Source organism: Triturus cristatus, chromosome 12 (assembly GCF_964204655.1).
Source record: "Triturus cristatus chromosome 12, aTriCri1.1, whole genome shotgun sequence".
Taxonomy (NCBI): domain Eukaryota; kingdom Metazoa; phylum Chordata; class Amphibia; order Caudata; family Salamandridae; genus Triturus; species Triturus cristatus.
The window spans coordinates 473,716,635-473,744,305 of record NC_140595.1 but is presented as its reverse complement, the minus strand read 5'-3'; the positions used below and the strand labels follow the sequence as shown (position 1 = coordinate 473,744,305).

The window sequence follows — 27,671 nt, the reverse complement described above, 5'->3', positions numbered from 1 at the left end:
TGGTGACTAGCCCCCGGAGTTCCCCCGCATAAGCAGTAGTGTATGTTGACGGAGGTGGGTCGTGATGGCTGAGAGTGTGACTCTGTCTCCTGGTTCTGGGGGGTGTGGTGTTTCGGGTGGGTGGGACTGCTTCCTGGCGGGTGCCGTGGGGAGGGCTCACCCCCCCCCACACACTTCATGGAGGGGATCTTGATTATCCATTTAGTTCCCCCTCTCATGCTGCATGGACCGGCCTCCTTCCTTCCCCTTCCGTGGGCTTGGGGTGGGACTGGCCTCTACTCCCTCCTAACACCCCCCCCCCCCCACCACCCGGGTACCCCCCCACCCGGGTATGCTCTGCGTCCCCCAGACTAAGAACGCTTTCTTTGTGGCATGGTTGGGTACGGAGGGTGGGTTCCGAGTGGGAGTTGTGGGACAGTTGTGCGGATACCGCTCCCCTTGAATACAATAGATCGTAGGCTGGGAATGTAGTGCACAACATTGTGCTGGACTGGTGGCCTTCCTAGCTGTCTTGGGACATTATTGAAATGTATCGTGGACATTACTACATTTTGTACAGATTGCGCACAATGCCTGAACTGTATCCTATGCTCTCTGAATAATTAAAATGTTCAATGTAATGTGTATTACGATGTACCTCCACATGGAAAATCCCAATAAAGTTTGTCTTAAAAAAAAAAAAAAAAAAAAATAGCACTCATGCAGGATCCGTGGCCGCGAATGACAACAACAAAAAAACAGTATTAGGGATCCAGACAACAGTACATTGGGCACTCAGGGCAGGGGTGCACGTCTCTTACCATGCAAAGGACCTTTACACCCATGTAGACCAAAGTCAGCAATGAAGGAGACCACAGAAGGCAGTACAGCAAGAGGATGGGGGCTCTGAGGAGGTCTAGGACGGCACATTAACTAGGGCATTTGGTTGAGGCCCCTTAAAGGCCGCTATCTGTGCTAAACACTGGCATAAAGAACAAAGTATGAAGATGACTAGCATAATGACTGGAGTGATGACAAACTTAAGACATCCTGATCAATCTACTTCAATTCTGGTAGGGGCACCATGTATAATCTTAGTAGATGTAACCATTCACTGCAGTCGCAAGTGAATAGCTAAGTCTCAGTAGCTTTGGTGCAACTGGATAATTCAACACTACAGAATCGGATTACAAATGGCAGGTGTTCGAATGAATGGGAATTGGTACGGTATGTATACAATTGGTAAAAAACGCTCATATGTGTGCCTTTCTTAAAAGCATACTGCAGGCTTGGTTTCAGACACCTGGGATATTGATGTGGTACACACCGCACATCTGGTATCTATGTACATAGATAACATGCAGATCCTTATACTGATGGAAATGTAAGAGTATTATGGGGATGTATCTAGATTACGTATTAACTGGGGAAAATCAAAACATTTTCCTATGGGATACTTCAGAGGAAAAGAAATTGGAATACTACCAACTCTAGGCATTCAATATGAACTAAATAGCTTTAGATATTTCAGTATATGTGTTTCCAATGAAGGAAAAACAATTGCAGGATAAAATGGGAAGTGAACCGACCACCCTCAGAAGCTTTTTAAAAGAGCTACCATTATTGATTAGGGGGAGAATATCCTTGATCAAAATGGTGTTCCTACCCAGGATGTCTATAAACACTGTTAAACACAATGCTCTCCATCCAAACTAATATGTTCAAAGAACAGGACACACTAACGGGGACGCTTGTTTGGACAGGGTGTAGGAGCAGAGTAACTTGAGATCCTGAAGTTACTGTGGGCACAGGCGGCTATGGCGCCACTCAGTTGCAACAAACCATACACTGGTGCGATGACCAGGTTAACTGAGAGAAGAAATTATGGGCTGGCAGCTATCCCTCAGGTACACAACAAGAAGCACGGATGATGGGTAAAATCATACCAGTGGAATATATATATATTCTGGCAGGTGGCTGTAGTGTGTCACATAGTACAAAAAACTCTCAAGAAGCCTCCTTTTGCTCTGGAGCTGCCTCTCTGGATTATTATGCACTTCAGCAATACAATTACAATGCATGAAGGGTGACAAGGAGATTGTGAAATGGTGGTTGACCTCTATAGTAGCGATAAGTTAATTTTTTTTTGATTGCTCAAGCAATGAACGGTGTGAGCAGCGGGAAATTCTATGTCCGGGCTCGGAGTCGAGGATTAGGCGCTCTCTCTTCATTTCATTGCTCAGCAGTCAAGTCAATCAATCAGGGGTTTGTTAAGCGCAGCTACTCACCCGGAAGGGTCTCAAGGCGCTGGGGGGAGGGAGGGACACACAGCTCCTAGGCACTCACGAAGTATCGTCGAAGGCCAAGTCTTCCATGGCCCATCAGGGTACGTGCACTGCCAGGCGCTCATGGTCATTCGTCGAAGAGCCAGGTCTGGAGGTCCTTCAGGAACTTGGAGTGAGTTGGTGTCTGGAGGAGGTGGGGATGGGTGTTCCATGCCTTGGTCGCGAGGAAGGAGAGGCAACGACCTCCTGTTCTGGTCTTCTTGATGCGTGGTACCGTGGCGAGGGAAAGCTGGGCTGAGTGGAGGGATCTTTGGGGTGCGTGGAACGAGAGGCGGTGAATCATGTAGGTGGGGCCGGTGTTGTGCAGGGCTTTGTGGGCGTGGGTGAGAAGCTTGAAGATTATTCTCTTCTCGACGGGAAGCCAGTGTAGTGCCCGCAGTTACTGGGGGATGTGGAAGTGGTGTGGTAGGTTAAGGACTAGTCTGGCGGCGGCGTTCTGGAGTTGGCTGGTGAGGTTCTTGGGGATCCCAGCTAGAGTGCGCTGCCGTAGTACAGTCTGCTAATGATTAGGGCGTGGGTGACAGTTTTACTGTGTTCAAGGGGGATCCAGTTCAATGTTTTACGTAGGAGACGGAGGGTGTGAAAACAGGAAGATGTGACGGCATTGATCTGGCGGTCCATTTTGCGTTCGGAGTCCAGGATGATTCGGAGGTTGCGAGTGTGGTCTATGGGTGGGTTCCAGAGAGATGGGGACCACCAGGTGTCGTTCCAGGTATCGGGATATGGGCCTATAATGAGTACTTCGGTTTTGCCTGTGTTTAGTTGTAGGCAGCTGTTCTTCATCGACCTGCCGACTGCTTCCATTCCTTCTTGAAAGTTGTGTTTCGAGATGTTGGGTTTGTTGGATAGTGAGAGGAGAAGTTTTGTGTTGTGTGCGTACGATACAATGTTGAGTCCGGGTGATCGGACTATGGAAGCGAGAGGGGCCATGTAGACGTTGAACAGGGTGGGGCTGATGGAGGATCCTTGAGGGGGGGGGGGGGGGGGGGGGGGGACTCTGCAGATGGTTGGCGTGGGCTCAGAGATGAAGGGAGGGAGTCTGACCTGCTGCGTTCTGCCAGAGAGGAATGAGCAGATCCAGTCGAGGGCTTTTTTCTGGATTCCTGCATTGTTGAGTCTGCGGGCTAGGGTGCAGTGTGAGACTGTGTAAATATTTAAACAGTATAAACTTCATTTCCCATAACCCCTAGGGGATATGAAGGCAAAGTTCAGCCAATCAGCGTCCAAATGTTGTCATATCTATCTTAGTCCTCCATCACTCTCCCTTCGCTGCTCCACAGCACACAATGAGCTAAGTACCAGGGGTTTGGTCCCTTGGTGTTTTTCTTGAGTTCAGTGGGAACTTCTATAATTTCTTTCTCAGTTGTAAATCAGGGGAGCGCTGACCGTTCCTCACACAATCAATTTTGGTGCATTTGTGGCACCTTCAGCCGAGGCAGGGGGCATGGTGGTCTGCCAGCCGCTAGAGGGCACACATCCATAATGTGATTTCAGTCAGAAAAAGCTGGCAGCTTGAATCACATTGTGAGGTTTAAAAAAAGAAGTGTAGCCGAGAGCTTCCAATCGCGGTGCCACAATGCCTGTTGAGTAGTCCCCAACCTACTGAGGTTTGAACGCCCCCAGGGGTCTGTATTTCTCGGTCATATTTCTCTTGCTTTGTCTGTCAGCAGACGCAACCTGGGTTGCGATAACCCAGTGAATAAGCGGGTGTCAGGGCTCTGCACGGCCTATTGGCCCATTTTGTACATTCCTTGCACGATAAGCCTTGCAGCTCCTGCTGCCTATTGATTCCTGTATGGGCTCCCGCCAGCTAATTATCCTTCTCAAATCCACTGAGCCACTCGTGTGAATACCTCCTCATAAATTACAAAAATTACAACACTTAGAGGAGTATGACATATTATGGAATTCTCCTACTTCCCTGTCACAGATCAGTTCTGTGACGTGGTTGATGCCTCCATTTTCAAAGCGGTCTCAGCAGCAGTGGCTAGGGCCTCCTACCTCCAGGCCATCCTCCACCCCCTCGCCTCAACCCCCCCCAGAGAAACCGTGCAAGCGCCCTACGACCTCTGGCATAGACCTAGACGCCTTCGTCAGGCTTAAAGCCTTTTTAGACCATGCCGCACCCCCCCCCCCCAACCTGAGGTTCCTAGTGAAGTCTCAGTGGCCTCAATTCCACCGTCCACCCACCCACCCTCAGTTGGCTCCATCTCCGATGGAGATTCTGACCGCAAGAGGTCCTGTCTCCCAGCATCAAACTCCCATGAGGGAACTAATATTCCCGCAGAAACCCCCTAAGGTTCCCCATTCAGACTTGCTGGACACCGAAGAGCTCATCCACTTCCACTCTTTGGAATGAGCTCCTGGTGACAAAGTGGCCTCCTATGTGGCCAACAGATTGTGGAAACCCCTAGACAAGGAGGTTAGGAGCCGCTGTCTAACAAGGTGGCTGTCACTCCAGAGATCGATGCCAGGATAGCCACCTTCCTGGCCAAATACATCAGCGACCCTCAAAAAAAGGATTGATCGTTCCTTGCGATCATGGCAAGGATAAACTCCTTGACATCACAGGCCCTCTAATTAAGATTTTTGAAATGGTGGAGGACGACAAAGCCTCAGATTTAAGGGCAAATATTTTCCTAGGCAATGCCAACTGCGCCCTCTCTATGTAGAGGTGCAGTACCTTACTCATTAAGATTGACCCAAATCTAGCTAAATCAGAAGAGGGTCAAGTGGCACAAGGCAGGCAATTTGGCGACCCCTTCGTCAAGGAGCTTTGGAACTTTGTGTCGACCTTCAATTCACTGGCTTAAGCCCAGCTGATCAAGAGGATCTTCAACCCCTGGATATTCACTGGGGCCGGTCGTGGCAGGGGGTGGGGGGGCGTGACCAGCTGTGCCCAGGCATATGCCTCGTTTCGAGGCTAGCCCTCCCAGAGCTCAGTGGCAGTGCTCTTCCCACTTTGGGAATATTTACCAGACCAGAGACTATCAACGCAGGAGAGGGCATTGTAACAACTCTAGAGGTTGCGGCGCCGCCCCCAATGTCCATGGTGAGTCTACCTCTTTTTCTTTCATGCAAACGTTTGGCTCTTTTTGTAGACAAATAGAGGAAACGCACATCAGATGCTTGGGTAATCCAGGGCTTCCACATCCAATTATATGGCTCACCACAACAGGTCACCCCTCTTTATTCCCGCCGTTTCTCGGCGCAAGACGCTGCTCTCATCCAGGTAGATGTACAGGATCTCCTTCGCAAAGGGGCCATTCTCATGTCCACTCCTCATCCTTTAAGCAACCTCTTTCTGAGCGGGCGATGGAGAACGCCTGATGATAAGCTCTGGGAATTCAACGAGTGGCTGGTTTACCACCATTTCATGGTGTAGGGCATCCACCTCCTCTGCGATCTCCTGAGACTCAATGATTGGATGGTAAAATTGGGTCTCCAGGATGCACATCTTACGGTTCCAATTTTTCCACCCCATCATCAGTTCCTGCAGTTCCAATGCCAAGGCCAAACTTTTGAGTTTGCCGCTCTTCCCTTCGGCCTATCATCAGCTCCTTGGTGTTTCACCAAGATCTTTAGGCCGGTGATCGAAAACCTTCGGGCTTCCAGGATCTATATGGTCGTATATCTAGAAGACATGCTTCTTCTGGGTCAATGCCCTCAGTCATTAGTCGCCCATCAGACAAAGACTGTGACCCTCCTACAAGCCCTTGGGTTCATCATAAACAGGAAGAAATCAGTCTTGGTTCCTGCACAGACGGTCAACCTTCCTTGGGTTTGTGATCAACTCAGTGCAAGCCACTTTAAGTCTGACATCAAGTAAAATGGCCAAAAACCATCACGAGATTTGCAGGACTTTGGCAAAACCATCCACCTTCCTGAGGCAGATTAAGAAAGTAGTTGGCCTCCTGTCCTCCTCTATCCAGGCAATTTGTCCGGGCCCCCTTCAGTTCAAGGCCATCCAGAGGTTGAAGGCCTCGCACCTACGCCGCAGCCTCACGTATAGCTAGTTCGTTCTCCTCCCCCAGGAAGCCAGGGACGAGCTGAAATGGTGGCTCACACACATGAATGCCTGGAACGGGCGGGCCATCTTCAGCTCTCTGCCAGATCTGGTAATCGGGTCAGATGCAAGCAACACTGGCTGGGGAGCTCACTTCAGGGATTTTACCACAGGAGGCAGATGGTCCGCCGCAGAGCGTTCCCTTCATATCAGTTGCCTGGAGTTATTGGCAAGTTCCTACGCAGCGCAGTGCTGAACCAGGGAGAGAGGGAGCAGTGTTATGTGTTCCTGAAGATGGACAATGTGGCAGCGGTCCATTAAAACAAACGCTTGGGGTGAACACGCTCAGATGTGATGTCGAATCTGGCAAAGGGACTTCTGGGAGCGTGGCCTCTCACACCAGGTTTCAGTGGTGGTAGAGCATCTCCCAGGCTCAGACAACCAAGTGGAGGATTGGCAATCTCGCCATCTCCGGGGCACGAGACTGGAAACTTCTCTCATGTTTTTAACCCTCTCGAGACACTGGGTTCCATTTACTGTGGAACGTTTTCCGTCCTTCCTCTACCATCAACTCCCACAGTTCTTCAGATGGAGGCCAAACCCAGAGGAAGTGGCGACTGATGCATTTATCCAAGACTGGTCCAAGGAGAGCGGTTAGGCCATCCCACCTTTGCCATGATCATGAGGTTGGAGACACGTCTGCAGGCATAACGCGGATAAGATGCTGGTAACACCAATGTGGAGACCGCAAGTTTGGTTTCTAATTTGATGGGACTTTATTGGGATTTTCCAATCCATCTATCCCTAGATCCAGCTCTCCTCAATGATCCTCTAGGGAATTCCCACCCTATGGTGATGGGCAGGTCCCCCCAGCTTATGGTGTGGAGGATTAAAGGTCGCAATGGCGGGTCCCAGGACTTTTGAGAAACGCAGCAGTCATTCTCTCACGAGCCTGGGCTGACGGTATGGTAAACAGATACCTGTCTGCATGGGTTAGATGGTTGGGCTGGTGTCTGCAAAGGAGTTTGGATCCCGAGGGGTCTGACGTAGTCTATGTCATGAATTTCCCAGCCTCTTTGGTGAAAGAAGGCATGGCTTACAGAACAGTGAACACCTTTCGGTCAGCAATTTCGGCAGGTCATGCTGGCTGGGTTTCCAATGCATGAACATCGCTTAGCCAGGAAATTGCTCCAGGACATTCCTTGTTCTCTTCCCTGGAACCGGTTACTCGGTCCTGTGGGACATCAACAAGGTCATGAATCTGTTCACATCGTGGCCTGACAACAGGTACCTTTCATGGAACCTATTGTCACCCTCTTATGTCATGTTTCGTGTTGAAGGCTGTCAGATGTCCAAGCACTTGATATTTTAGGTAGGACATTTACCCCAGATGGGGTCACTTAATTTCTTCCGGAGGACTTAATGTAACTCCTGCGTGATCTCTTATCCAGTCTTTCCATATTCTCCACAGTTGTGTGTGGTACGTTGCATTAAGGCACATGAAGCTTTGACCGAAGAAGTAGGGCACCATGTGAAACGGCAGCTGCCTCTTGCCCTTTGGGGGTCGTTCAAAGCAGTATCTTCCCAAGCCATTGCACAGTAGGTTAAATGCGCCATGCAGGAGGCAGGCATCGATACGAAGGTTTTCGGTGCGCATTCTCCTAGAGGTGCTATGGCTTCCAAAGCATTTGCCCTCAGAGCTTTGTTGGAGGATACATTGAATAAAGCAGACTAGTCTTCAGATTCAACCTTTACGAAGTTTTATTTCAAACCAGTTACTTCCATTGCCTCTCTTGTGGTAGATAAGCTTAAAACTAGCCTAATCCTTGCCTCAGAGTCCTGACATAGAATGAAAATGATTGCCAACTATCATAACGGAAATTTGCAATTCTCTTAAGGACTCGGAGGTGAGGATTAGCCCACCCAATGTTTCACCATTACAGACCCAGTATAGTGGATAAGTTATGTATAGTAAGTCATTCATTTTGGTTTACATAATGTACAAAGGAATACATCCATTTTTATGTGACTTTTGTGGTTATAAAGAGTTCTGATCAATGGCAACTGTTTGTGATTCTTTACACTATGAGACAGTTATGGACGGTACCGGTACTTTACATCCTTCTTGTTTCTTGTAGAGTCGGATCCCAAACAGGAATAACAGTTTCACAGCCTGGCTTTTGGTGCAGGAAGAAAGAGGGAGGGGGCAAATGACAACCCTTGGACAATTATACGCTGAATTTTGCCTTCATATTCCCTAGTGGTTATAGGAAATTTATTTTATACTGTTTAATGCAAAATAGCAAAGGCTGTGAGAGAGATATGGGCCTCTTTTCCTGAGGCCCGAGAAAACTCATGTAATGCAAACGCTCCAGAGTATGGCTGGGGGACAGAAATTAATTATGAATCTATTAAGGGAATTAATACGAGATAATAACATGAGGTGGCACATGTGAAACTCTTAACGCATGCCCAGAACATATCACAAAGAAGGAATGGGTAAAATCCTGTGAGCAGGTTTGAAAAATATCCACAAATGCGAGATTTAAACTGACGTAACTCCATTATCAACATGGAACATATCTTACCCTCACAAAAGCTAGCTAAAACATACCCGGACACCAAAGGTTCCTGTTGTAGATGAAGTGAGCTGTGACTGCCCAACAATTAAAATCTTTTGGGATAAAATGGTGAACAATGTGAGAACAGTACTGGGTAACTTTATTAGAAAAATCAATGAAACATTGTCTGTCAAGTATTTACCCTGTAAAAAAGAATACAATAGGAAAAGTTTATATCTCTGGGCAGAGTGCTGGTTAAATATAGTATGGCTATACATTGGAAAAATGAACTGCCATCTTCCTATAAAAGCTGGGGAAAAGATTTCATCAAAGCGGCAGTAACTGCATATCGAAGCTACAAGCACTGATGAAAAGGTGATAGAGGACCTAACAGAAAGGTTACAATTATTCATTGACACCCACAGACACACGTCCATCGTGAACAATTAAATGGTTGTGATGTCATGTTAAATTGCAAAATTCAAGCAATTGAAATGGATGTATTTTTGATGAATGCAACTTGTCTAGAGTTTGGGACTGACTATATTGGCAGTGATATGGTATGCTTATGTGTTGTAAACTGAGCAAATATCTCTGGAGTGATCTAATTAATTGTTTTTACTTAACCATTGTAAAAGCCTAATCAACAGAAACTAGGGTATTTGCGACTTTCCTAGTAATATTATTGCATCTCCTCAAATAATATATATATTAATTTCTAACATTTTTGTAATACTATAGCTACTGAATATTAGTTATGCAAGGTGGGTAATCTTCACTCCTACTTACCTAACGTTTTATGGTACAGAAAGGTATCTCTCGCTCTCTCTTCGCGCTCTCTCTCTCAGAAATTCAATACCAATGACTGCCCAGGAAGTACGCGGATTTAGCAATAACGAGGCAAACAAACTAGAGCCATTAACCAACAGAACGGTCTGATTTATACCTTTAAATTAAGAAACGTTATGCACCTGGTCCCTGCCAATAGAAGACCCGGAAGCATGTGAGGGTCACAAGAAGTCTACACCACTCTGTCTCCTCTAAGCAATATCTCAGTCATGACATACCTGAGAATCTACCTGAAGAAGTGAAATGGGAGTATTAAAGATGGATGGTAGAGGTGTACAATAATAGTTTACATCATGAAAAATGGCAGACATGTCATATTGCATACCCAGATTAAGCGAACTGCCTGTAAAAACCTGTAGCTTTTTAGTCATTTTTAGGGAAAACAGAATGAAAAATACTCCACTGTGCTACCACTGTTTCTAGGTTTTATTTTGTTGCGAACTCCCCCCACCAGAAAAGCACTTTGGCAGGATCGGACTTCTCTGGAACACCATAAAAGTGCTGCAATATTTTAGGACTGCCTTTTCAGAGCATGCAAAACTTGCCATACCACAGAGGAAGGGCTGGTTTTGTAGGCAGTCGTTGATTATTGTATTATTTAATGAGTTGCCTGAAAAAAGTAGCTTTGGTCTCATCGGTTGAAAACTGCGCTGTAAAATGCACCGTTATAACACATTGAATTAAAAAATACCATGAGAAAAATCAACCTTGAACTTTCCGATGGAGAGTCGAACTTGCTTGCTTTGCTTGCTCATTGTGTATCACTTGGGATATGGTGCAAAGTGGTTTTCTATCTTTTTTAGCTGCTCCCATGCTCAGTATCCCTATCTGTCGAAATGCAACCTTCATTACGACCCTAGTCTGAATAGTGCCATTGCTTTCATTTTATTGGTCTGATTTGTAGCGTTTGGAATATTTATCACGGAACAAATGGCGCTACTGCCAATCACTGCGTTCAAGCTGCCCTAACATAAAACGACCCACGACTGTAAAGAAAAGAAAAAAAAAAAGGATACAAAAACTACGAGTTTGGGGCTGTATTATTTGATTTGTTAACATTTCACTTTTGTTAAATTGGGTATACCATAAAGTCCTTGCGCCAACTCGGAGCCTCTCCATTTCTCGCTTCCAATGGCATGTCCGTAGGGAACCAACTTTGTCCCGATCTGGACTGGCATGGCCTCCTTTGCTGTCATCCTGGTCAGTTATCAGTTCTCATCAACAGGAATTGTATTTTTACTTCTGTATACTAAATGTAAAAAATAAAAAAAAAAAATTAAAAAAACACATCAAACCACATTCTATCATCAACACACCCTAACAGAACGTCTTACATTGCCTTGAAGTTTTTAATGAGGAAGCTATAGAAGAGAATTGTTATTACTAGGGAAAGAAAGGTTATAAGGATGTATTGTCATCCTCTGCATAAAAAATACCAATATAACACAGAAAGTACACAAAGATAACATGGAAAATCATGGCATTAAGATTCCGACTGTACTTAAATTGAAGCTTAAAAAGAATATTGTTCAAAAACTTTGATACCGTCGTATTTCTTCAAAAAATAAAATATTACCATTTCTGATGTTACGGCTTCTTCTGTATTTCCCTGTTCAAAATCACCTTCGATTAATCTATTTTTACCTTTTTTGTACAATTATTTTTTTCGTAGATAGGCTCTGACATTTTATAAACTTCATGCAACTATTGAAACAGGAAGTGATATCAGCACTGAAGAGGAAGAGCAAACTACAGAGCCATCATACCAGCAAAAGCGGAAATTAAAGAATAACCGGTAATGCTTCTTTCAACATGCCCCAAGGAAAACTGAGGGCCCACCCAGCCGAGCACCGTACCCCAGAACAATGAGCATAGCGGCCATCCGGAGACCAGCTGACAATATATGTGGATCATAATGCAGAATGAGCGGACACTCGTCACGAAGAACCAAGGAAGGGAACCACTGAATAGATTCACCAAGACATTTTGGCATAGGTCTAAATTAAAAACTATGTTGTGCTACTTTTATCCAGCGACACGGTGATGAATGTAATGTTTAGAATGACAACAGAAAATCGTCATCCAAGAGACAATATTCACTCGCCAAGTTGCACCTGGATCTCGGCAAGAGACAGGCTTACTTACAATCATGGGGTTTTCATAACTAATCACAGCCTCCTCATGGATAAACATTAGAGTTGTTTAAGTCAACCCTTGTAAAAGTGTACTGGGAGGGCCTGTAGTATGCAAATAAGGGATGCAACACAATGGCCTCCAGTTTACACGCATAGACATTTGTTATGTTTTCCAAAATGGTGAATAAAGTACATCACTTTGAATCGCTCCCCACAGTCAAGGACCTGGAGAAGAACTATCTTTATAGGAATATCATAAAAGCTACAGGAGCACACCACAAAACTTACCTAGGATTGTTAAACCACAGCAAACCTCAAATAAGAGTACTGCTTCATGCACAGTTAGTGATCCCAACACAGCAAACGAAAGGGTCAGGCTATTCCCCATCAGATGGTGATCAGAAAACACAAGCCTGGCCCTCATCGATTCATACAGGGGGATCTACACAGAGAGCAAAGGGATGCCACACCTATCAGAAAATGAAAGATAGGAGTGGATCACTGGAGTAAGAAAAGCAACCACACACAGGACGTGCCTAATGGAAAGAGGACTGTAAATAAACAAGAAGCAAATACACTTAAGAACAGGCATGACCTGTACTTTGTACAGGCCGGGGTTTAAAGGAAATGGTTTTGTGAAGAAACCAAGTGCCTACACGGAGATACAGAGACAAGAAACCATTTACTGACACTAACATCACAAGAGATGAACACATCTACGTGTGGTAAAGCCGCGAGGTAAGTTACCACAAAATACACAGAGAGGTATTCAAGAAGATGCAGACAAAAAGAAACGACGTAGACCAGTGGAAGAAGAGGATAACATATCAAGTTAAACAAGTGGCAGGTTCATTTTAGCATCCAAACGAGCTGGCCTGGAAGCCATCTGTTAATAGTCTGCCCCTTAATTAACTTGCTGAACTAACTAGCAATTGTTATGGCATTGCTGCTGTGACACAAAGGGGCGTATTACAAGGCGATTAAACCCCTAGTTGTGGTCTCAGAGATCTATCTAGCAGTGGGAAGAGTGATAAAGCGTGGCTACGTAGAAAAAGCCATTAATAAGACTAAAATCAGAAAGGGCAGGCTAAGTCCCCCAAAATTGGACAGATCACTATTTTATCCATTTTAAAATGCGGCTAGTTGATTGTCGAGGCCAAGCCAAAACCGCCGCGACGTTTCGGAGAAGCAGGAATTGGGCTAAACTAGATAGGCCAGGTGCCCTTTTAACACCACCCACAGCGAGCCCCTTTTGGGCATCTAGCACGGTAGAGGATAATTACATCACTTATCAGGAGTTCATCACGGATGCCCTGGATCAACTAATTCCGCTGAGGAAAATAAAAACCTGAAATAAAATTTCAGCACCCTGGTATAACGATGAACTGAAACAGTCAAGACTACTGTGCAAAAAGGCTGAAAGGAAATGGAGGAAGGGGTACTCGGATGGGGACAAGTTAGTATTAAGGTCAGCACAGACTAGATATAAGATGCTTATCTTGGAAAGCAAAGCCAATTTCTATGCTAAATCAATTGTGCAAGCATCCAATGGGACTAAAAGAACTTTTTAAAATTGTGAGAGCTAGTTCGGCTCCAACCTGTCTGGAGAATAAAGTGGACTTCTCACAGAAGTTGTGTGATGAGATCGCCGCCCACTTTGAGAACAAAGTGGCAAAGATCGTTGATTCCTTTAAGGATAACGAAGTTGCCGCCCAGGACCTTGGTAAAGAGGCAACTAAGGGGACCCCGGGTCAGCAATGTTCCTTGGTTAGTTTTCCTGTCCTTACAGACCTTATTTTTGACACAATGGTACATAGTATTTCCTCAGGCTCGCCACTTGACCCCTTGCCCCAGAAAGTGTGGAAGACATATGGCCGCCTGACTCTTCCTTGGCTACGCCAGATCTGTAACCAATCTTTGGAAGAAGGCTTAGTCCTGAAGGGATGGAAGCAGGCGGTGGTATCCCCTTTAATCAAAAAGCCCTCTCTGGACCCGACTAACCCGGCCAACTTTAGGCCTATTTCCCTCCTCCCTTTCCCAATTAAGATTTTGGAGAAGGTTGTGAGCAGATCTCTTTCAGATTACTTGGAGGAACATTACTTGCTGGACAGGGATCAGTTTGGTTTCTGTCCCGGTCACAGGACGGAGTCAGCCCTGATAACCATGATGGACAACTTGCGGATGCGGGCCGACAACAGGAGCACCGCGGTTCTGGTGCTCCTGGATATGTCAGCCGCATTCGACACAGTGAGTCATCCAATTCTGCTTGAGAGACTGGAAGGTATAGGGGTAAAGGGTCGGGCACTGCAGTGGCTTCGGTCCCACTTGACGGGGAGACAACAGATGGTAACCTTGGGGCCGTATACTTCTGGGAAATCTCCCATAGTTTATGGGGTACCTCAAGGCTCTAGTATTAGTCCCATTCTTTTTAATATATACTTACAGCCACTCTTCTCGATCATTAAAGCCTTCGGGGTTGAGTTAGTTAACTATGCGGACGACACGCAATTGGCATTCTCGTTGGAGGGAAAACATGCGGTCCCATTGGAACAATTCCAAGAATGCATGCGTCTGACTACAGATTGGCTGCGGAGAAACTCCTTGCAGTTCAACGGAGGAACTGTATTACTCACCGGCAAGGTTGGCCCTGCACTTGCCGGTGGAGTTCAGGCTTGCCCCGGAGGAGGCTTCGCTGGCCCCGGCCAATACAATACGTAATCTCGGGGTCCTCATAGATAAAAACCTCCAACTGGACTCTCAGGCAAGTAAGACAGCTAGTGTGTGCTACGGGCTACTGCGGCTGCTACGTCGGATTCTTCCGATCTTGCCAGAGGACATGCGACCCTTGATTGTAAGGCGCACGGTACTGAGTAGAATGGACTATTGCAATTCCCTGTTTAGGGGCCCCTCATTACATCTTGCAGGGGCTGCAAAGAGTCCAGTCGGCCGCGGCGAAGCTTGTGCTAAACCGTAGGCGCGACTCATCTTCTACCCAGGCCTTGAGAGAGCTCCACTGGCTGCCAGTCAGGGAAAGGGTCCTCTTTAAATCTCTGTCTGATTTATAGAGCAGCACATGGGATGGGCCTGGTCCCTCTTCAAGAAAGGTTCACCTGGTATCTCCCCCAGAGACAGCTGCGCTCTTCCAGTGCAAATTTGCTGGTAATGCCTAGATTCAAACAAGCCAGAATGGGCGGGAGGGCTTTTAGCGTGGTGGGCGCTCGGATGTGGAACGAGTTACCACAGAGGATCAGACAGATCGACTCCTTAATGGAGTTCAGAAAGCGCGCAACCAGAGGACCAGAGAACCATACCTGAAGTTCTTGCCACCTTTTTGCCACCTTGCCAACGCTACCGCCGTGAGGGGAACGGCTACTGTGGGGGTGCACACGAGCTTGCCAGCAGTTCCGAAAACGCCGTGAGGGAAACGGCCAAAGAACTACCTCACCCAGAAGCCCCGGTGCTGGGCGCTCGGCTGTGATGTCATCAGCCTGCGCTCAGTCCATTTAAAAATCACGAAGGCACAACGCGGCGCGGGACGCGCGCGGGCAGCGCCCGGTCTGTGCCCGTGTGAGACCGGACCGGGCCTGCCATCGTGGCCCCACCTTACACCTTGCCTACTTTGATCGCAGCGAACGGACTAGAGCATACCCGCAGGTATTATCTATCTTGTATTAGATAACACTGGACCCGGTGTATTCTGTTTGACTCTCATTTAATTTATTTGATTGATCTCAAACGAAGTAGTTACTGTATTGTCTGCCGACAGTTAAGCTTCAATAAGGTACTCTTGAGTATGGGCAAAAGGAAAGCACCGAGCTGTGAACCATCGGAGGGTATGGACATTAAGAAACCCAAGAAACAATCACTCTTAACATGTCTGACTGGGGCTATGGGGGCAATAGAAAAACAAATTACCACAGTAGAACAAACGCTAGCAGCAGGCTCATTGACAATTAGAGAAGACAGAGAGGAGGGCGGCCTATCTACTCTCATTCAAACCACCATCCCTGCTGTGATGGCTGAGTCCGGAACAGCAAATAATGGTTGTGTTCAATATAACATTAGTGACACTATAGTGCACAACCATAGCGACATAACCATTTCACAACCAGATAAGGGGACAAAGGGGCCAAATAAGATTGAGAAACAGCCGGGGAAGTCCGGAAGGGGCGCAAGGGCGATAGGTAAATCAAGGACACATAAAGGAAAGGAGACTATTACAAAGAAAAAACATCAAGACCCAGCTACCAATTCCTTACAAACTCCTTCTACACCTCTAACAGTAGTAAATACTACTAAAGACCATATTAAGGGGCATGATCTGGATAGCATCCTCTCATCTCTAAATAGTTTAGACTCTTTTGTGAGAGGAGCTGTTGAGGCTATCGGATGTAGATTAGATAGGATCGAGACACATGTGGCAAAACTTCTTTCCTGTAACGAAGACAAGAGTATTACATCTTCTAGCCCTAAGCCTATTAGAGACGGCCTGATTAAAAACAGGAAACTACGGCAATCCCAACCCCATACTGATCTCACAGGCGAAACCTCTGCTACTGTAACCAGCAACCAGATCAGGATTAAAGAGACCCAACAAAACCTAGCCCCTGAGCCCCATTCCGCCATTGACAAACATACCAGACCTGCCATCAATCTAACATCCTTAAAGGCACCATCCTCTATACATCTGGACCTTCCACCAGCCTGCACCCCTTACACAGTGATCCTGGGTGATGTCCCTCATTTACGTTATAATGACCATGAGACCTGTGAATCATTAAGGAACAAAGCACTACACTGGCTGGGGGATAGAATGGGCGATACTCGCATATTATTTGAAGAATTCCAGATGATTCGCAGAATAGGATGGATGGGAAGATCCAGGAAAGTATTTACTGGCGACTGTTTGGTATTGACCTTTCGCTCTCCCTGGCTAGTCAAAATAATTTTAGGGTTAGCGGCCAAAAATACCCTTGAACCAGGAATTAAGATACTTCCCTTGGGCTTCTTCTATCGCCCGCCTTTCGAATTGATGAAATCAGCCCACCATCAGCTCACGCCCAACCAAATTTTTAACATCCCCACACATAATCGCTTTAGTGCACTTACCTCGCTAGAGGACCCAGATTGACTACCCCCAATAACAATAATAGGAACAACGATTCAGGCTGGGAATTCCGACACCAGCTTGTCCATTTCTCCTCATAGGGGCTCATCTGAGTCTGAGATTGAACCAGCAGTTAGAGTTAACTGTGTCCAGGGTCAAACACAGAATGGAGTAACGCGGTTGATTATTCCTGCTTCTCTCTATACCAGGGAGGATAATATGAATTCCATTATATCCAAATCTGATGCACCAGGGTTAGCCTCCCAGCCATACTTAATATCCCGAGAAGGGGAAGGAGACATAAATATTACATATTGGAATATATGGGGCCTACATTCCAAAATGCATAATGATTTGTTTCTCGATTTCGTTAAGAATACGGATATACTTTGTCTCCAAGAGACTTGGTCGCAAAAAGTCATTAATATTAATGGCTTCAAAACATTTCATACACCAGCCTCTCCTTCTATCCATGGAAGACCTAAGGGAGGCTTAAGTATATATGTCTCCAATTTGATAACAGTGAAAAAATTCACATTTGAGACACCAAACCCTTACTATCAAATCCTCACCCTTACAATGGATAGGAACGACACCCTAACATTCATGAATCTTTATAATAATATCCCTAAAGAGAATGAATTTGAAGTCATTGATCAACTTAGACAAGTGGTATATAAAATCCAGATGGCTAACCCAGGAAATACTCAAATCATCTGGGGAGGGGACTTTAACGTTAATCTGTGCCCCAACAATAATAAGTATACATGCGGCTTGAACGATGAGGAAAATCGTAATCTAACTCACTTTCCTCACAATATCCTTGGGAGTGCCCTGAACGAGACCATACTTATGTTGAACCTGAGCTTCGCAAACGAACTAGTAACTCCCCAAATTTCCTTTTCACCGACCTATAATGGGAAAGGGACAGGTTCAGTGATAGACTATATTCTGGTATCAAATAACCTTGGGAACAGGGTAAAGCATTTCATCACCCATAAGATTGCTATAAGCGATCATTTCCCACAAACTCTAACAATCAAGAAGAATAATTCCATCTCCCATAAAAAGTGTAAAAAGAATAAATCACACCACACCTATCCAAATCTAACTATGGATAGGATGAATGGCTACTCTCTGAAATGGGAATTAGTCGATCCAGACACCGTCACATATTCTGTAGTGGCTAAAGCCCTACCGCATATTCTGTCTTCCCTGAATGAGAATTCATCGCCCTCGCTCATTCTTGAAAGTTTTAACCAAATCACCGCAATAATAAAAAGTTCCCTGTCCGCAGAGAGGAAAAAGAGTGTCCCTCAAAAACCAAGATGGTTTGATACCAATTGCACAAATGCTTACCGTACATTAAAAAAAGTGATACACAATAGGGACAGAGATGGTTAAGCAGTGCAACAGGCAAGGAAATTATATAACCAAGCTCTCGCGACCAGGAAAAAGTCAATGAAAATTTCCTTGTGGGAAGATCTATATAGGGCTAGCAACCAGAATGATAGCAAGGCATTCTGGAGAGTAATTAGGTCTCCATTCCTTCTCTCCGATAACTCTCCCTCTATAGAGATTGCGATAGATGAGGCACAATGGGTGAGCCACTATACAAAATTTTTCGGCCTTCAAGAGTCGATAGACACTACAGCCTTGTTACCACCACCTGCACACGCACATAACACCTCTTTCCCTATAGAGATATCCTTCTCACTCAATGAAGTTTTGAATGCATTAAAAGAAAGCAAAGGTTCCAAGGCCCCAGGTCCTGATGGGGTCCCTGTAGATATATATAAACATAATACAGATCTCTGGGCCCCAATTCTGACTCGCGTCCTTAACGCAACCTCTTCACAGGGCCTTATTAATAGTTGGTCAGAATCCATTATGGTCCCTATTTTCAAAAAGGGCAATAGACAGGATCCTTCCTGCTACAGACCAATCTCACTCCTAGACTCACTAGGTAAAGTAGCAGGAAGGATCCTCCTCACAAGGTTACAAACCTGGGCTACAGAAAAGAATGTACTGTCCGATCTACAGTTCGGCTTTAGGGAAGGACTGGGGACAATAGACCAGGGGCTCAACCTGGCGATCTTGCTGGGTAAATATACGAGGGCGAAAAGAGGGAAAGTTTATTTAGCGTTTGTCGACCTCTCTTCGGCCTTCGATTGCGTTTCTCATAGGAAACTATGGCACACCTTAAAAGAAATGCAAGTAGAAGATTCACTAATAGACTTCTTAAAGGCTCTATACAGTAATGCCACAGCGCGAGTCCGATTTGGCAGAGCTGGTGAATGCACTTCTTTATTTAAAGTTCTTAGAGGGGGTAAGACAGGGCTGCGTCTTGGCTCCATTCCTTTTCACACTATACACTAATGGCCTTGAGAAGGCCTTATTGGAAGGAAGCCAGGACGTTCCCCAGGTCCAACAAGTTCAGGCCCCTAGACGCATACCAGCACTGCAATACGCGGACGACGCTGTTATTTTAGCCAGGACCCCCCTAGCTCTACAGCAGGCATTGGATTTGTACAACAAATATATGCAAGATATTGACCTAAATATCAATGCCTCAAAAACCTTTGTGATGAAATGTGGGAAAGGTAGCAAAAAGAGTAAAGATATCTATTTAAACGGGAGCAAATTGGCTACCACATCCACTTACTCGTATTTGGGAATCCTCATAGATGACAAGGGCCTATGGGGCCAAGCAATCACATTAAAAAAACTTCTTTTTGTTAGAGCCACAACCGCCCTTGTTAATTTTGCCCAAAAACTAGGAAGAAGACCGCCCCTGGAACTGATAAAAATATATAAGGCAAAATGTACAAGTGTAGCAACGTATGGGGCAGGGATATGGGGCCATCGGAATGTCTCTGAACTGCAAAAAGTGGAAAACGCTTTCCTTAGATACCTATTGGCGGTTCCGGCTTCTACGTCCACTTACGTCTGCCATGTTGAGTTGGGAGTTTCCTACATCACGGATATTATAAAAATCCAACCCCCAATTCTCTGGCATCGTATTTGGAAGTCAGAGTCAAACTGTTTCAACCAGGCAGTTCTTCAGGATGCCCTCAAATTGGACCACTGCCTCGACATAAAATGGATCAAATATGTTAAGGATTTTATGATAGACATTGGCAACCCTGAATATTTTAATAATCCTCCTTCCATGTTAGCCATCGCAAGGAAAGATTTTAAGAAACGCTGCATGAATCACATGGAGAGCCTGAGATTTGCGAGTGAAGCCACAAAACTGTCCGTTTGCCACAATCTCATGATATCAACTTCATTTGGCATGCAATCGTACCTACAAAAATCCGATAAAAGATACGATCGATTTGTTCTCACTCGCTTTCGATTGAACATTTTCCATAGGCTGGTGACATTCCCAACTGTTAATAATTGGACAAATGACTTACCACACTGCCCATGTGATTCTGTTTCCGTGCAATCAACTATCCATGCCATTTTATTTTGTAAATTTTATGAAGAACTGAGAAGGAAATGGATAAAACCAATACTCAAAATTTGGGGCATTCGTCAATGTCGCCCAGCATTTTTGGCCCTTCAATGTCTTGATAACGATTGCGTAAATCACAATATTATTGCCTTTTTAAAAAGTTTGATTAAATGTCGAAATAATATTGACTCAGGTTCATCGTGATTAGAACAAATAGTAGAACGCTATTCAAACGACACCAAACGCTGTTTTGGATTTATCCCCCAAAGCTTCATAATAATGCAGTAGGGGGCGTCTGTTTCTTCTTTTTTGTCCTAAAGCCGCAATTTAATCTCATTGCCCCAGCAAAATGAATGCTAAATATGGGACTAATGTTTCGTATTTCTATTATAGTCATTGCTCACCCATCATTTTAATCGCTTATTTTTTAAAATGAAATGTTGTCTTTCCGTGCCTATTTGCTGCTTTATTTTGTACTAATACTAATTAGAGCTATGTAAATGAGCTTTTGCTGGTATATGTTTTGTAAATATATTTTTATAAATTATCTGTTTTTAAATGTTTAAGATGACCTGTTAAATTGTATATGCTTTTATGGATAGAAATTAACTTTCCGAATAAAGCTTATTCTGATTCTGATTCTGAGTTCAGAAAGAGCCTTAAAACATGGCTTTCTCCGAGAGCCTGATTGTTTTGCCCTGCCTAATCCCTCAGCACCAGTGATACTTGTTTTATCAGAGCGCCAGGATACCCGTGGGGTGACAGAGCGCTATATAAGCACCAATACAATACAAGTCCTTAAATGCCTCACAAAGTGAAAAGGCCTTACTACACAATAAATGGGCTAGTCTTATTTTACCTACTAGTAGGTACTGGCAATCTAATGGGGAAAGTGAGGCTAGGGCTAGCTGTGGAGTTCAAACAAAGTGCCCTCTGCAGGCACATATCTAAAATACAGATTGTAAAGGAACTTCTTCTAGAGTTAGAAAACGTAGATCTCTCAACTGCCTACATTATGTGTGTGCACAATAGTGCTGTGGATCTGCATAGGACTACTTTAAAACAGCTGATCAATGCTTCACAAAAAACACACTGATTTCCAACTACCAGACAGCGAAACCATACTAAAATGAATGCTACCCAACACCCAAATTCACTCATGCCATCCTTTTAAATCTACACATTCAAAAATACAACCCAGCTTCACAACAATTAATGAGGCACAAACTCTACCGGAATTTGCCATCATCCACATCTTAACTAATAAGCAGATGACCCAAGTTCTAATAGGCTGTCAAGGGTCCCGGTCACCCAGAGGAATCTACCCGAGACACCATTTTCAGTATTCTCATGTTCCTCTGAGTGGAAACAGCACAATGTCTCACGTGGGCTGGCTGATCACCATGAAACTAGCTTTGCTATTGCCAAATCAAGTGTCCACAAGCAACCTACCAAACGTCAGAGGGACAAATTCTCCCAGCTATAGAAATCTATATAGTAAATCAGCCCTGCCATGTACCACGCATCAGGTATTCGTATAACAAATTTCAGTGTGGTGGTCCGCATCACCGCACTGAAATGCAAAATCACGCATTATAGCGACACTCAGCTGCTCAAACCGAGCGCTGAAATACTGCAATGGCAGCGTGGTGCATGCTGCTTCCGGCAGGCTTGGGGGCTGGCTCAGCTTCTTGCCAGCTGCTTCTAGTGTGCTACAATGTGACACACAACACACGTGGCATAGTGAGGTCATGAGGACCCAATGACTGGCTACTATGGACACAGTGCGAGTCTGCGTTTGTCAGTCTCACTTTATAGACGGGTGTCTGTCCGATTCGTCCTATCACCCGCTGGAGCGCGGGCCAGGGTGCATTTTAAGTTACTTCTAGCTGTGGCAATATGGCTGACCCTCAGGCTTACGACAGCGATGTCACGCCCACAGCTTAAACAAATGGCAATGCACCAGGTCCAATCACACGTGGGACCGGCGACTTCTGTTTTTCCGGGCCCAGTAGAGTTCGCAGCTGCAGGTCATTGGTGCAAACGGCAGAGATGCAGCATCATTCGCACTAGTGCGAGGCTGTACCATGCCCACACTTCAAAGTGGTGCCATGCGTACTGTGCAACCATTTTGTACACCAGGCTTACTAGTGATGGCTGGTGGTCGGAGCAATAACTGCAGAGGACGACACCGAACTGTGCCAGAGAAGGCCCTGTTATTGCTCTGCTGGGTCTCTCCCTGCCCACAGACACTTATTGTCTGTAGTTTCAATAAGTTGTTTTAGTTAGAGGGTGGGGGCTCTGGTCTCTGGCTAGCACAGATGGCAGCCGGACAAAGAACACCCAATAATAAAAGTGCAACTACCAGCCAGCCAGCCAGAATAAGGATTCTCCGACATCTGCTCAGGCACACCATTTAACGTCCGCCTGCTGCTGCAACCCGTGCCCAAACAATTAAAGAGTTCAGTCCCAAGACGCAGCCCGAGACACCAAGCGGTGAAGAGCTCAGCCTGGTACATACACTACCAAAAGCACTTGTTTACTGGCAGCAGTCAGGTGAGTCATTCATGCATTCTCGGTCTACATGCTCTGTACTGTCAAGTTCAGTTGATCTCTACAGCATATGCTTAATAATACTAGGCCACAATGTCAGTGTACAACATTCATTTCAGACTAAGCCTGCAAGTTTTCTTGTTCACGCACAGGACAAATTGTATTTATGTTGTAAGTGCGATGAATTATGTATGGCAATTTCCAGCTCTGTGCAGCTGTAAACCTCAAGCAGTCAGCATCACATATGCAACTGGGATGCCCTGCTGTAAAGTCACTCTTAAATAGGTGGTCATATTTGAAACCACACAGGTCATAAGCGGTGTTAGAAATGGGATTTCTGGCTGGCTAAGGCGTGCGCCAAAACCAGACAGAAACCACCACTCTAGTCAGGGCAAGGAAGTTACACGCCAAAGATAACCCCTGCTCACCCCCTTGGTAGCTTGGCACGAGCAGTCAGGCTTATCCCGGAGGCAATGTGTCAAGCATTTGCGCACGCACCCACCCAGCGACAACATCCCAGGCCCACCACAAAAGAAACTCCACACAAGGTTATATAAAAATAGCCTTTGTATTATCATAACACATTAGAAAAGTAAGCACATATTATACACTGTGCCAACTGGCACTGGGCAATATTTACAAGGGATTTTGTACACATGACAGGGCCACATGGACCACTGTCAGAACCATCACAAAGCGAACTTAGTAAAAGTACAGCAGATCACAACATACAACCTGCAACTACTGGGAATCACTGTTCTTAGCATCAGCCTGTAACAAACTACTTTATGCACCGTATCACATTAGGCACCAAATGCATTGTACGCCAACCTCATCAACATAACCACATTATGCAATTCTCTGACACGTCTAAACACATTAGACCCTAACCTCCTAAGTATAACTACATTAGGGAATAACTTTCACTAGCATAAACCATTCTATGCAAACCAACCTCATAATCATAACGCACATTTAGAGGTATCAACACAGGTGCGTAAATCACTCTACCTATATTACATTTCCTAGCACCCAAGAATCACAGTAGGGCCTGGCGCCCTATAAATGTAACAATCCCCCCCTGGGCCAACTGGCCATCTCAGATAGTGGGCTCAAATGCCCTGTGTCCCCAAGGTCAAGGCGCGCTGCAAAGGCAGCGAATGTCAAGGGTGCGCAATCTGCGCAAAAACCTAAACGTTGCAGCTGACACCAAGTGCTGCGCAGCTGTAAGTGTCAGGGGTAAAGGAGTGCATCTCACTCCTAACTTAACCATGTCCCCTAAAAGAAAACAAGACCTAAACGGTGCAGCTGCCCACTACTTGCTGGGCAGCTGGACGTAGGGAAAAGGCCGCCTGGGCTCTCAGTGGCCCTTTAAACAAATGCGCCCAACGTTGGAGCCACGCCCGGGCTCTACACATACACATGTCCCCCTGGAGCACACTGGCTCCCGATATAATCCTGCCATAAGGAAGAGAAAGCACTTGCCACCTCGTTGGAGCCCGCAGGCTCTGAAAATAACTCTGCCCCCGTTGTTGGAGCGCACTGGCGCTTTTGCTGAAACATGCCCCTGAGGTTAGAGCGGCTCACTGCCATCCGGGGCCGCTCTAATGGCAGAACTGGCACCGTGCCTTTACCAGGCACCAACATGAGTCCTCACGGAGCCCCCCCAGCCCTTCTAGACTCACCGGGCTTGCTTCTGGGGACTCCGCTCCGTCTGCGGCGGCCTCCTCTTCACCCGGTCCCTCTTCTGGGACCGGGACTTTCTCCATCGCCGCCTGTCTCGCTCGTCCCCCGGGGCTCCCGAGGCTCCCAGCCGCTCAAGGGAGCCCCGCGGGGACGCGAGGCACCTCGACTGGTCCTGCAGCCTCCTTTTCAGCAGCCCTTCACCCGGTCCCTCTCCTAGGACGGGGACTTTTTCTAATCGAGCCCGCGAGGCTCCTCTGCTTCCTTTTTGGCCATGCTGCCATTGGACAGCCGGCCGCGAGGCCTCGCCCACAACCAGGCAGGGACGCCGGACTTCCGGGTCGCGCAGCGGCCCGGCAACTTCTGCTCAGACTTGGGCTGCGGCGGTGATTTTCATCAAAAAAGTGCAGGGTGGGCACCCGCGGTCAGACTAAACATAGAGCGGGGTGGGCACCCGCAAGATAAGCATAAGGCGGGGTGGGCTCCCGCCCACCAGTAAATAATGAAAGCGGCAAAGAGAGGTAGGTTCCCTCTATGAAATCAGAGTGACGGGGGACTCCCTACGTCAGGATTCCCCTTGAAGGCGCAGTCCCACGCTGCCAGGGGACCACAGAAGCACTCCTCCTCCAAATAAAGCGCTCTTCCAGGCACTAGGTTAAAAGTCTGAAATGAAATGGAGCAAAAACAGCTCCCACCAAAGGAAAGTCCTCCAGGCATCATGGGGCAGGGCACGGCACAGGGAGGCAAGCCTTCCCCTGAGCCCCAGCAGCAGCTTGCCCCTGGTAGATTCAAGTCCAGAACAAGAACATTTTCATGGGGTCACAGCCCCTTCTTTTATACTACATTTTCCTTCGTCTCAACTGTATGGCAAGGGGAGAACCGGATACAACTGGTTAAGGAGCACTTTGTTTTGCTCAGCTCCCCTCTCTATTCACAGGACAGGCCAGGGACATCAGACGCACCACAGGAGGTGGAGCCAGCATTGTGAAGGGAAGGTCCAGCCCCATTCAGGTCCCAGGTGCAACTCCTCCCTCCCATCTACATGCAGATCTCTCCACTCACCACTGGGCAGACTCATCCTGGCTCCTGGAATTCCCCGGCCCTCCCAGCTCCTGTCAATCACACGCCAGACATGCAATTCACATCACACTGCACACAGACACGCCAACTTCTAGAAGTGGCACTTCTCCACCAGTCACAATAAATCTGCGCACACCACTGCGCAGCATTTATTCTCCAGAGTTCGCACGTACTAAACTCGCCCCTGCACTCCTCTCACATCAGGAACTATCATGGACACACATATTCCCCATGCATTCCTATGAGAGGGCAGGCCAGTCTCACTAAATGTAACACAGAGCGCACGCACTTCACACTGGGACACAGTGCTAAAGTGCCTAGAGGCCTAAAACTACTAACACTACATAGGAAAAAAGGCCAGGATAAATGCAAAAAAGTTTGGTGGTGAACCTGCCAAAAGGGCCAGGTCCAACACAGCGGTCTTTATCTTGGACTGCTCAGTGCACCCAATGCAGGTCCGGTCTCACAACAAAACAGAAACAAATAGTATTCTGTAAGCATTATGTTGGTCTTTAGGCAACTACATGCAAAAGAATAACACACCTTAAATGAAAGATGATCACTCAATCATGCAAGGTAAATAAAAATGATAGGCAATTCAATCTTTCATGTTAATGTTATGGAATCTCAATTAGTTAATGCAGGCTTCTCCAACAAGTGGCTCTTAAGCTACTGGTAGCTTTTAAGCTACCTTTAAGTAGCTCTCCTGTGTGCAGCGCAGTGTACTCAATTGGAAGCTTTTTCTTGGTTGAATCCATATATGTTATTAAAACTGTAGGGCGTGAACTCAAGATGAAAATGTGTGTATTTTCAATACTTGTATGTTGATGTTTGGGGGGGGGGGGGGGGGGACGGTTGAATTTCCAATATTTATTCAAAGTGGAGTAATAAAATCAAATGGTATTGGGGGCAGTTATTGCACATATTAACTTGCTGCTAATGGCATTGCAGCGATGTTATGGGTTATCCAAGTACAGGCATGACAAAGCATTTTTTACATTACTGCTGGTAACTACTCCTGGTGCATTGAAGAGATCACTTCTGCATAATCTTACCTAAAGTGGCTACTAAGGTAACCTGGTCTCATGTATTTACCCTTGCATCTCTAGAAATATTAGTAACTCGGGGTGGGAGGGGGGGGGGGGGGATTTTTCATTGAACATAAGTAGCTCTTATTAAAAAAAAGGTTGGAGACCCCTGGCTAGGGGCACTGTGACCAGTGCTTAATTTGTAAAATATGTAAAATATTAAGTGCAGGTGCTCAAATTCGTTTGAGGCCACACCCAGTTCCCTGACTCCACCCACTTCTTCCACTGGCTCCACCCACTTACTCCATCGGCTTCACCCACATCCTCAACTGGCACTGCTGAAAGCCAGATGTACTAGTGTGAAATAATCTATCCTGCAACACTAGGTAGTATACGGTGGTAGGTGGTGTTTTTCCCCCCCGAGCTGAAGGTGGGATAGTGGTGTGGGTGCACCCAGTGGTTAATTTGGGATAGAATAAGTGCTGGGGCTCGCGTCAGGAGGTAGTTGCACCAGCCCATTGCTCCTATTAATGCCGCCTATAAACAGAACCAACTATAACTATGAAACCCTACAAGCGGGGAGAAAATGTGGCGTAACAGCCAGCGCTGCGGACTTTGGAGCTGGGGAATCAGGTTCGAGTCTCGGCATAGGCTCACCATCCTGTGATTCTGGGCAAATCACTTAATCTCCCCGTGCCAATCAAAAATGAATGTGTCCTTAACTGGTGCACATGAAAAGCGCTTCAATACTTTTTTTTTTTTTTTAAACAGATTTTATTGTATTTGTCGATTGCATATACATCACAGCACCCTGTGTATCAGAGTCGTCAATGAAATAACATTGCATGATGTCACTAACATAATCTATTTGTATGCCTGCCA

General features: G+C 46.1%; 1 protein-coding gene across 2 annotated transcripts in view; it reads right to left on the bottom strand.

The window, feature by feature from the left end:
- The window catches only part of FAAP24 (FA core complex associated protein 24), a 161,224-nt gene that overhangs the window by 123,204 nt on the left and 10,349 nt on the right, over window positions 1-27,671 (bottom strand). For both annotated transcript variants that reach the window (XM_085638795.1, XM_085638796.1), the window contains exon 2: window positions 10,825-10,989. In XM_085638795.1, the coding sequence (XP_085494921.1) occupies window positions 10,825-10,936 (112 nt within the window). In that variant the 5' untranslated portion in view covers window positions 10,937-10,989. The remainder of the gene's footprint in view (window positions 1-10,824; window positions 10,990-27,671) is intronic.